This window comes from Lipotes vexillifer, unplaced genomic scaffold (genome assembly GCF_000442215.2).
Source record: "Lipotes vexillifer unplaced genomic scaffold, Lipotes_vexillifer_v1.1 scaffold914, whole genome shotgun sequence".
In the NCBI taxonomy this organism is placed as follows: domain Eukaryota; kingdom Metazoa; phylum Chordata; class Mammalia; order Artiodactyla; family Lipotidae; genus Lipotes; species Lipotes vexillifer.
Genome location: NW_006780388.1, coordinates 1,303,836 through 1,315,353, shown reverse-complemented (window position 1 = coordinate 1,315,353; position 11,518 = coordinate 1,303,836). Strand labels below are relative to the sequence as shown.

General features: G+C 55.1%; 1 protein-coding gene across 1 annotated transcript in view; it reads right to left on the bottom strand.

Annotated features, from left to right (window-relative positions):
• Window positions 1–2,310: 2,310 nt before the first annotated feature.
• The window catches only part of SLX4 (SLX4 structure-specific endonuclease subunit), a 21,823-nt gene continuing 12,615 nt past the window's right edge, over window positions 2,311–11,518 (bottom strand). Inside the window, 7 exon segments of the mRNA XM_007453486.1 lie at window positions 2,311–2,707; window positions 3,165–3,581; window positions 4,136–4,238; window positions 6,236–8,499; window positions 9,452–9,621; window positions 10,309–10,455; window positions 11,367–11,455. Of these exon segments, the coding sequence (XP_007453548.1) occupies window positions 2,311–2,707; window positions 3,165–3,581; window positions 4,136–4,238; window positions 6,236–8,499; window positions 9,452–9,621; window positions 10,309–10,455; window positions 11,367–11,455 (3,587 nt within the window).

Below are 11,518 nucleotides of genomic sequence, written 5' to 3'. Positions count from 1 at the left end.
TATTTATTTATTTATTTATGGCTGTGTTGGGTCTTCATTTCTGTGCATGGGCTTTCTCTAGTTGTGGCAAGTGGGGGTCACTCTTCATCGCGGTGCGCAGGCCTCTCACTATCGCGGCCTCTGTTGTTGCGGAGCACAGGCTCCAGACGCGCAGGCTCAGTAATTGTGGCTCACGGGCCCAGTTGCTCCATGGCATGTGGGATTTTCCCAGACCAGGGCTCGAACCTGTGTCGTCTGCATTGGCAGGCAGATTCTCAACCACTGCGCCACCAGGGAAGCCCCATCATCGGCTCCTTTTCAACCAGTTAGCTGGACCTAAATCTCTAGTTCCTGAGTCAGGTTTAAATCCTCTGTAAAGGTCATGCTTTCCCGGGTGCCGTCTTCTCTGGCTGTGGTGGTTTCTTTTCTTAGTGGCTGGTTTAACCCTCTTTCCTTGCTTTAGCACTGGCCGAGCCATGGCCAGGCCAACTGCTGACCCCTGCTGGCCTCCGGGGACACGCTGCACAGACCTGACGGGCCAAGGTGTTCAGTTCCCAGGCCCACCTTCCCTCCCTTTACCTGCTGGTGGCTTTTTATCAACTTTAACCCCTCCCCCAAAACCTCCTTTTCCACCTGGAGTTGGTAGCGTTCTCAGAGTCAGGACACTGTCTGAGGAGTGAGGCTCCCAGGCCTCCCCGCAGGGAGTGCACCCAAAGCTGCATGGTCTCCCCTGTGAGCCAGTGAGCAGGGTAAGGACCCTGGGTCAGCTCCCTCCTTCCTAACTCCACTTCATTTCCCTGACACAGCCCATACTCGGGAGGGGGCATCAAGCCCTTCATACAAGAAATGCATGGTAGCTTCTAGAACAGGCGAGGCTCCATCTTCAGTCTGATGAAAGCGGTGTGATCTGAGCCAAGGCTTCCCTCTAGCTGTCTGCCCTTGGGCAGCAGACACGGGGAAGGCTGGGTCCCCTCCGCCTGGTCACAAATCAGGAAACACACTATGTGTTCAAGAAGCCCCATTTCGCCTCCCTGAATGCTGCACGCCGCTGAGGCCCAGTTCACAAACCCCCTCTTCCAGGAAGCTGTCCCTTTGGGCCATCTGAGCACTGACCCTCGCAGCTGGCACAGAGGAGAGGCCAGTGTGTCTCCTCCACTAGATGACCGGAAGTGCCGGCCTGTTCCCTTTTCTCCACAGGGCCCAGCACACAGGCCAGAGCAGGCTTCATAAACTCATCCTGTTAAAATGCAGATTCTGACTCAGTGGGTATGGTCGGACCAAGCCTGCATGTAACAAACCCCGGGCAATGCTGCTGGGCCTCGGCCTCTCCTGGATCATTGAGGGTGGGAGCTCAGCGCCTGCTGAGGGCTCTTAACTGTAAGTGTGCGGGGTTTGGGGTGGGGGCGCAAATGTGTAGATGAATGAGTACCTAAGAACCAGAGGAATGAGCAGCAGCAGGCCTGGGCTCCGCCTTGAGATGGAGAACAGGCACAGGCCTTCGGCAGACACGGGTGTGGGGGCAGCAGGGGCACTGTGGGTCCCCTCCCCACAGCCCGTTTCCCTCGTTATTTTCTAGAGTACAGTATCCAGAAGGTTTCTATAAAGGCTTTTTGTTTTTATTGCACATCATATAAAACGAACTGCACTGTATTTAAAACAGATAAGACGTTCACAAGGACGCAGAGACCCAAACTTTTCTTCTTTTCCAGCCCTCACCTGCACTCCACAGGCGGCTACAACACGTACTGGTGGAACCAGTTAACAAAGAACGTGCTTATTTGGGGGGCTTCAGAGCTGTACTGGGCCTTCTGTACTGTCCAATTCAAAGACTGCTGGTGACAATGACAGGTGTCTGGGCAGGACAGCTGGGCCAGCAGAGCACCTGGGGCCTGGCAGTTCAGGGCCTGTGGACAGCTGGTCTGCTGGTGGAGGCTGGGATTACAGCCCAAGTGCTGAGAAGGAAGACATGGGCAGGGGCAGCCTGGACCCAGACATCCACCTCAGGACACGGACACCTGGGACTGGTGGGCAAAGAGAGTGGAAAACGCGGCTGAATCAGGCCTTGCCCTGGCTAGCTGGCAGTGGCCCACCCCCTCCTGAAACACATGGGGCCCAAGGGGGTTAAAGGGAGACAAACTGTGGGCACCAATGGAGGGAGGGGCCAGGGCCCCTAAATCCAGCAGATGACACACTCCAAAGGCCACTCTAAGATATGAGGTCAGGAGGAAGCCGATCTGGGTTGGTGCTGCCGTTATTCACAGGGGGAGCGGTGTGGTCAGAAAGCTCAGAAACACTGTGGGGGCCTGGCTGGCTGACGGGGGCCGCAGACCCTCACAGGCTGCTGATGGCCTGGGGTTGGGGGCAGGGGACAGGCCCGCGGGTTCTGACCCCCGCCTTCTTGCTCACGGGCTGCCGTCTCTTCCTCTCAGGCTTCGCCTTGCGGGCAGCAGCTGTGGTGAAGGTGATGCACTGGGTGTCCAGGAAGTCCAGCAGCTTCCCCGTGGCCACGTGGATGCCTTGATGCTTCAGCTCGGCCTGTAGCTCTGCCAGCTCCAAGGGCTGGTACAGCAGGACCTTGCGGTAGAGGGCTGGCTTGGAGCAGATGTAATGCCTCACAGCGTCCTCTGTGGCCGCTACCTGGATGGCCGCCTGTGAAGCACTGACACCCTCCTCGTCCTCCTCATCTTCTCCTGCAGACTCCAAGGCTGCTCCAAAGTCACAGGAAGAACTGAAAAGAACCAGACAATAACATCTAGCAACACCCCTTCTTTCTGGCCTCCACCCCGAGACCAGGAGCCTCTTTGAGGGAAGGAGTGTGTTTCTTTGTCCCCTGTGGAGCCCGGCACATGGACAACCCCCAGGGCAGTAGGAAGCCCCAGGCTGCTGTGTCCCTGGCACTCTAGCCGCCGGCCTGAGCGGGATCGCACCCTCAGCCAGAATCTAATGCTGAGGGCAGCCGTGCTAGGCTGGCCCTGCTTGTGAGAGAGGTTGTGGGAGCCCCAGAGGTCTGCCCAGGAGGCCCACAGGGGGCTGACCTTTAACCCTACCTGGATCTCCAGTCGTTCAGACCCAGAGGCAGCTGGGATTTCTGAATGTTGGCCACCAGGCCTCGCTTATGCCAATTCTCAAAACTCACTTGTCAGAGGACCTACAAAGCCACTGGCCCTGTCCTTCCATCTGGTTACCTTTGTGAGCTGCAGGAGCTGTCACTGCTGTCTACAGAGGTGGCCATGGATTCCTGGGAGGCCAGTATCTGGGTGTCACCATCAGGGCCTGGAGGGCCCTCCTTGGCTGGTGACGTGCTCAGGGCAGGGACCCTTCCACCAGGCTGCGTCTTTTGATGTTGGGGGCCCTTGGTCTTAGCAGGTCCCTTGGACCTTTGGGGAACGGAGCCAGAAGTGGCCTCCAGCTGGGTGCGGCCAGCTGCCCTTGAAGCCTTAGAGGTCTTGGTGGTGTAAGTCTGGCTGCAAGGAGCCTCCAAGGGCACCTGTGAGGACTGGCTCTCTTCCTCAGAGTCTGACTCCAGTATCTGGTGAGTGTACTGGAATATCTCCTTCAGTTTCAGGACCATTTGGCGTTTGGGCAGAGGGCGGACCCCAAACCTGAATGGGAAAACAGGTGAACGTCAGCAAAGAGCAAACAGGTATTAACTAATTAAACTAGTGGCTTTATGTAACTGAATCTTAAATGCCTGACTTAAGAGCATTCAGAGGTCGGTATCTATCCTGCATACCCACTGAGCTGACTCAGGAATATTCCAGAAAGGCCATTCCCCCTGAGTTCTGAGTGGTGGTGGTAGCAGTGACCTCCCCAGTGTCCAAGGCAAACAGCAGAGTTCATTTGAATGTGAGTTTTGATGTTCTTTTAAAAAATCAGGTCTCCCTCCTCAGACTGTTAAGGCAAGGGTACCATTCCCATCCACATGGCACATGGAGATCTGCCACCTGATGGGTGACCTGGAGGAGTGTCATTTCTTGGCCCTAAGTCACCTGGGGAACAGTATGTGGAGAGCTGGAAGTCACGCACGCCCCCCCACCACCCAGAGGCTCCTGCCACCAGAGCCCAGGGTGCCATTCTGCTCCCCACTTCACTAAGCCTGGACATAGGCGCAGGAGGGTGGGTCTGCTCAGAGCAAGCTTTCCAGAACAACACCAACCTGTCCAGTTCTTTCTTCAGCACTGGGGTCTCCATGATGGAATACCTTGGCATTGGGGTTATGGGCACCTCGGGGGGCAAGTTCTTCTTCTGGTTAGCACCTTCTGGGTAGAACAAAAGAAACATACGTTTCAGCACGAGGGCCCTGGATTTGCCTCTTCTGACCCTGATAGTGTCACTTAGAGAAATGCTGCCCTTGCTCCAGGACAGCAGTGATGTCCACCCTTCACTTTTTGGAGTCACATCTTCCCATTGGAAAGCATCACACAGCACACAGTGAGGGCCACGGGCTTATGTGGTGCTGATGCTGTGAAGGGCTTGAAAGCAGGTAGGCAGTTGCCAGGGGCTGGGGTGAAGGGGCAGTGGGGCGACTGCTAATGGGATGGGATTTATTTCGGGGTGATGAAAACATCCTGGAATTAGACAGTTGTAGAATACTGTACTAAAAAGCCACTGAATAGTACATTTGAAAGGGTGAATTTTATATGTGAATAACATCTCAATAATGCTGTTATTAAAAAAAATCAGTATTTTAAAGACAACTTAGGGACAACTTAAGTACATCTGGACTTTGGTTCTTATCCTTTTTATGAGCATGGAGTCCTTTGAGATGCCAATGAAAACAACAGGATCTGTCTTGTGAAAAATGCACAAGATTCTTTTTATCATTTCAGAGAGTTTGTGACCCTCATGAATCTCCCCTCAGATTCTGACTAAGGTCCCCTGGTCTCAGGTATCCTGCAGCGGTTCTCACACACCACCTGGGAACCTGTTAGAAATGCAAAATCTTGGTCACATAGCAGACCTCCTGAAGCAGCAGCTCTAGGGTAGAGACCGGCCACGTGTGTTTTAAGAAGCTCTGCAGGCAATTCTGACGCCCACTCAAGGCTGAAAGCACTGGTTAGTGATGCCCAGCTGGTCTAAGATTTTAGGGGGACATGAAATGGCAGGACACAGGCAGATGCTCTGCCCATAGGCTCTGCTTCCCTGTCACCAGTCACGGCTCAGTGTGGCCTGGTCCCTTCCCAGACTCTCCCTGGATCAGTCCAGCTGGAGGGGGCAGCAGTGGGGCAGCAGCACCTCAAGGGGCCGACACCAACACCGGGGGCCTTGATTTTCCCTTGTGACTGAAATGAGCTGGGAAGTGGGGTCCCTCCACCAGTGGGGCCGATAAGGCTCACAGCAGACCTCCCACACTCACCCCATCTGGTCTTTTAATTGAGATGAAATTCACATAACAAAATTTTAAAGTGAACAGTAGCACTTAGCACATTCAGTGTTGTGCAACCACCACATCTTTCTAGTTCTAAAACATTTCATCCCCCGAAGAAAGTTCCATGCTCGTCACTCCCTCTTCTCCCCGCAAGCCCCTGGTGATCACTCATCTACTTTCTGTCTCTATGGCTTTGTCCATCTGAATGTTTCATATAAAAGGAATCATATAATACGTGGTGGCCTTTTGTGTCTGGCTTCTTTCACTGAGCAGCATGTTTTCAAGGTTCATTCTGCTGTATCTGTGTCAGTGCTTTATTCCTTCATATGGCTGAATAATATTCCACTGTATGTATGTATGGACCACATTTCTTTATCCACTTATCAGCTGATGGACATTTGGGTTGTTTCCACCTTTTGGCTGTTGTGAATATTGCTGCTGTGAACATTTGTGTACAGGAGTCCTGACCTCAAATCCTTTGAATGTATATGTAGGAGTGGAATTGCCTGGTGGTAATGGCAATTCTGTGTTTGACTACTTGAGGAACCACACGTTTGCTCTTAAGGTGCACCTGAGGTGCCTATCACAGCCTCTCGGGAGGTGCTGGTCCACTATTCTGGAGCGGAGCCACAGACAGGGATCTTGAACAAGTACCCAGGCGAGCCACAGGATCCAGGCAGGTTTAGGAAGCCCTGACTTACCGGCTAAGGAGTATATGTTTGACAGCAGGCCGATCCTCCCCAACGGTGGAGTGGGGTCAGGCAGGCAAGGGGAGGGCTGGCCACGGGTCAGCAGGCCCTTTAGCATCACTGCCCCGCGCTGTCGTTACGACCCTCCACGCCCCTTAGTGTAAAACAGTGTAAAAGGCAACACCCTCCCACTACTCACTTGGCGTCTGTAACTCTTGCAGTTTCTGGGCTCCATCCGCGCTCGGTGTCTGGGGCAGAGGAAGAGCCTCTGGGGGCTTCTGTTCTCCATCCCAATCCTCCCACAGAGCTGAGCTCAGAAAGCTCAGCCTGCTGCTCCCAGGGGAGCCGGCCCCAGGGGATTTCTCTTGAGCCTTCCTCTGGCCAGTGCAGCTTCCTCGGATGGGGGTGGTGCCCAGCAGTGCTGGGGAGCGGCAGTCACCGCTGTCCGGGGCCCCCTCCACCCTACTGCCAGGGCTACTGGTGCTCAGGGGGCCGGTCCACTCGAGGTTCAGGTGGTCGATCGGAATTGGTGAGAGGGGCTCCACGTGCCAACACCAATTGTCGGCTGGGATCGGGGGGTTACTATCCGGCAAGGGGATGTTGCTCGCCTTCCGGGAGGCCACCTCCTGCTCCTCCTCACTGTCCTCAACCTCCACCACTTCACTCACAGTGGCCTGAACCCCTGGGCTTGGCGCAGGTGGCGGGTGCCTCTGGAACTGCCCAGTGAGGTCAGCGAGGCCTCCTGAGCCGGGACGGGGAGCCAGAGGAGAAAAGTACTGGTGGCATCTGGGGTGGGGACTGGACAGGCTTCTGCAGACCTGCCTTCCGCTGTCAGGGCTTCCGGGAGCGACAGGTCCCAGGAGTGAGGATGATGTCTGAGGCACGATGACCGAAAACTTACTCATGGCTTCCGGTTCATCCCTGTTCTCCAACAGGGCCATGGGCTTGGGCTGAGCCAGTGGGTCTGCTGAAGGCCTGGACCTGAGGCCTGTGATTTGGGTCTGTGATGAACAGTCGCGGCTTCTGCTAGCCAGTGGGGTGGCAGGCACTAGCCACGAGGTATCTGTCGTGCTGTCCTCGTCGCCACTGATCTTGGGGTTGCAGAACAGTTGGGGGGTCCCTCTGCCCCCGACAGAGCCCTGGTTCCCCAGTGGTCCCTCCACCTCCTGCTGTAGCGTGGGCTCTCTTCCTGGTGGGCTTTGGGAAGGTTCCTGCTCTGCATCGAGGTCGATGATGGAAAACAGCTCAGATGACTTGGTGCTAACTTCAAGAACTTTCCTTTCTTCCGAGGGACCATTCAAACCTGACTTTATTTTGATTTGTTCCAGCTCCAGCTCTTCATCTGAATCCAATAAAAGGATAACCTCATCTTCTCTGTTAATGCTGGACGGAGAGTTCTGAGACCTGGCACTCAAACAGCCAGGTTCTGACTGGGTTAGATCCATGGGTGGTGACTTTTCTGGGGAGATCAGGACCCCTTTACCTCTGTGTTCCAACACGGAACTACATTCCTTGTCTTTCTGGCCTGGATCCTTATGTGACATGGGAAGGCTTCTGGCCCTCTTTGGCTTCAGTGATGAGTTCTGGGAGGCCACCCTGGAAGCTGTGCCCTGCAACTGGGGTGTTGGCAGGGACAGGTCACTGATGTGACGAGAACGAAGATGTGGCCAGCAGGGACTCCTGCCTTGATGGGGCTGTGATGGGAAGAAGGGTGAGTGTGAGGGAGGTGCCTGCTGGTGAGCAGGGGGATGGGAACTCTCTATCTCCCTTTCCCATACGGTGCAGTTTCCTTCCTTGCGATCACTTGTCATCTGGGAGGGTTCAGGGTATCCGGCTTGAGGCGATGAAAAGGACTGTTCATCATCATCATCAGCTGAGCACAAAAAGGTGCTTTCCTGCTTCTCTGCCTGACCCCGGGCAGGGCTGGAAGAGTAGGGAAGAGCCAGTGCTTCCTCTGGGGACTCTGCTTTCTCCTCCCTGTCCAAACCCTGGTCCCCGGGGGGCAGAAGCGTGGACTGTCTCATGTTTTTCCATTTGTCTTGGGCCTCATCTCTTCCTTGCCCAGATGATTCCATCTGCTCTGCATTTTCTGACTGTTCTTTATTGTGAACGCTTGTGAGGATTCCCCCAGAAACTGGACCGTCCTCCCTGAGCTGGTCAGCTTCTTCCTCCATCGCTGGAGCTTTCTCCCACTGGAGCAGCTTTCGCTGAGTAGCTGCAAATTCATAAATTTCTTCCATCTCTGCCTCATTCATCTTTTCTCTGTCTTCTTCTCGGCCCTCGGATTTCAGCAGAGCCTCCGCTTCCTCCTCCTCACCCCGCCACACCGACCGCAGGAGTTCTTGGAAAGTCTCCACTCTGCTTTCACAATCCTCGTCTTCCTGCTCCTTCTGCTGTCCACCCTCTGCATCCATCAGGACGGGCACCTGTTCGCACAGGTGAACAAGCTCAGTCACGCCAAACCTGCAATGGGAAAGCCATGCGTCACCCCACCCTGCGCAGAGGCGGCAGCTGGGTGTCCAGGTGTGGGAGGCTCGGGGCAGGAGCCCTCACGGGGAGGACGGCCATGACTCACCCTGGCCTTTCCCCTGCTCCCCTACGGACACGGTTCCCGTGCTCATGCCCAGCTATGCCCCAGGCTGCTCAGTTCTAGAAACAGAGCCTTCAAGGAGGGCCACTAACCCTGCTGTGCAGGCCCAAGTGCAGGCTGAGGGGAGATGGCAGGGATGGGTGGTGCTGTGACCGGGAGAGCACCCAAAGCCCTGTGACTGATGCAAACCGGGACACCCAAACCTGTCACGGGTCAGCCAGGCCTAGGGCCACACCAGCCTGCCACCTGCTTGACAGCTCTGTGGTCTAATTGGTACCTTTGAAACTCCAGAGGCTGAGCCCATCCTTCCCAATGATGCACCTGAGAAATGAACAAGGTTTCATCCCAGAGGCCCTCGAGGCTTATCAGGAAGTAAAACACCTATTTTTGCTGAGCTACCTGCCACCTCTCCTGAGATACTGGTGTGGACAAACCAGGTAGGTGCAAATTCATGGGAGTTAGATCAAGCATCCTACTCACTTCCATTTTCTGGGACTTGGGAAAGGACAGCTGTTGTTCAGCTTTGGTGGCAGAACCACCAAGGAGTGGCAGTGTTTGGGGGCTGAGGTTGGGACCACCCTCTCATCACGCCCAGGGATTGAAAGCCACGGGGCCCTCCTCAGCCGGCACTTGGCTCTCCTGCAAGTGTTCATTCTGGCCAGACTTCCAGTCAATACACCCTGTTCAAGGTCACCACCGGGTATAAACTGGGGATTAAAAGGTACAGGAAGGACTCAGCCCTGACCTTCCCACGGGCCATCAACCAGATAATCCTTGTCAGTTAATGTCAAAAGCTGTGAAGTAAATGGGAAGAACAATCTGGACCTGTGGGCCAGAGAGCTCAGGTCAGGGGCCAGGTGGGGAGTAAGGGCAGTGTCCGCAGCATAGAGGTAACGCAGGAACACCCGGGCGGCCTCAGCGCTGACGTCACTCAGCAGAACGCGCTGGGTCCTCATGTCACCATCTTCTATTGCAAAGAAGCCTTCACTGTTTACCTGAGGGAGAAACGCATGCAGAAGAGTTACCGATCGGACAGTTGTGACTTGGGGCGAAAGACTTCAGGGAGGTTCTGGGAGCCTCTGAGCTTGTCCCAGGACAGGTATTAGCCAGTGTTGCTCCATTTAGTTGGCCAGGAATTCTGCAGGTTAGGCCACAAAACTTGTCTGTTTCCAAAATCAAGTCAGTGATAGATGCTCAAGAACCCAGTCAGTCCCCTCTTGACAGGCATATCAAAGGCACTAGAACTTTCTGACGAGACTGACAGCAGTTTCTGGGATTCCTGCAATGCGATGTTCAAGTCAAATGCACAACGGCACAGAAATGTCGCAGGAGCTCGAGCTTAACAAGGTTGATTGTAACACTTTACAATTATGCAAATAGAGGAAAAGGGAACAATTCTGGGGAGAAAAGGATTTTTATTCAACAGAACAAGAAATCTGATGTTTCCCAAAGCTCATCTCCTCATAGAGCTTCCTGACCTCAAACCTGTCTTCTCCATGGAAGCATAACCTTGATGGCAACAGAGGAAGAACATTCCAGGGCAGTGGGAGGAGAGCCGGGGTTGTGGGAGGAAAGGGGGCAGGAAGACAGAGGGAGAGGCAGGGCACAGAGGGAAGAAGAGGGGAGGAGGGAGAGGAGCGGGGAGGGAAGGGGGTGGGGAGGCAGCTTGACCACACACTTACGTGCTGCATGAGAAGTGGGCATCGGGCATAGAGCACAAACTTGTGGGCATAAAGCACCTCCCCACCGTCCATCTGAAACTGGACATCGCTGAGGTATGGGTTGTTGACCATGGCACCGAAGTCGGCCACCAGCAAACCGAGGGCGAGCTGAAATGAGAGGGGGAGAGTGGCTGCCACCTGTCACCCGCCTAACTGTGCAGGCCCAACTGACAGGGTGCAGGTGGCCAGTCAGGGCCTCGTGCTGCTCCCCACAAGGTCCAATGTTGGGCTCCACCTTTAAGTTACCTTTAGGCCCTCAGGGACACAGAACAGCAAAACCCAGTCCTTTCTAAAAATCTCCATCACACCCAATTCCCTGGCCTAAATGGGAGCCCCAGCCCATGGAGAGGTGTGCTTGACAGCCTCACCAGGACGCGGCAGCAGCATCAGCACCTGCTGAGGGCTCCGTGGGCCAGGCGGTGTGCGGCCCCACAGGAAGCTACCAGCCTAGCCTACCGTGACAGATGGGACCTGAGCCCAAGCAGTTACGGGGCCAGCCAAGGAGCTCCGTGTCCCTCTCTGACACGTGCCACGTCTCTAGGGAGACCCTGGTGAGAAGTGCTTGGCTGATACCAATGCACTCACGGGATGACACCCACCCTAAGGAAAACCCAGCTTCTAACCCAATTCGTCACCAACACAGAACACAAACTATTAGCTGGAGGCCCCCAGGACTCACACATGAGGGCACAGCAAGTCCTGAACGAGTGAATGGAACTTTGAGAGATGGATGCACAGAGCCGTCGGCTGAAGTGAGGCACCCTCACCGAGCAGGGGTGCTCCCCAGGCCCCAGGACAGAGCAGGCTCCCAGGGCCGGGCTACTGAGGTGCCCCAGGGTTCAGCAACAAAAGGGACAACAGCCTCATGGCAAAGCCCCGCTCAGTTCAAAGCCCGTCAAGGGGATCAGTGGACTCGAGCAGGGGCCTGGAGGCTGGCAGTAAGCTGGCAGCACTGAACACACAACAAGCCCTTCGGCCAAGACCATGGATGGAGCCGGGACAGGGCCAGACATTCTTACCGAAGCCTGGCTGCTCCTCTCCAGGCACTTCTCCTTGGCTGGCAGGACAAACCCAGTCAGTGGAAGGCTGCTGGGCGACAAGTCCATTCCTGAGAGGAGGATTCGCAGGTTAAAAGAACAGCACCTCCTGGCAACATCAACCACCAGGGAAA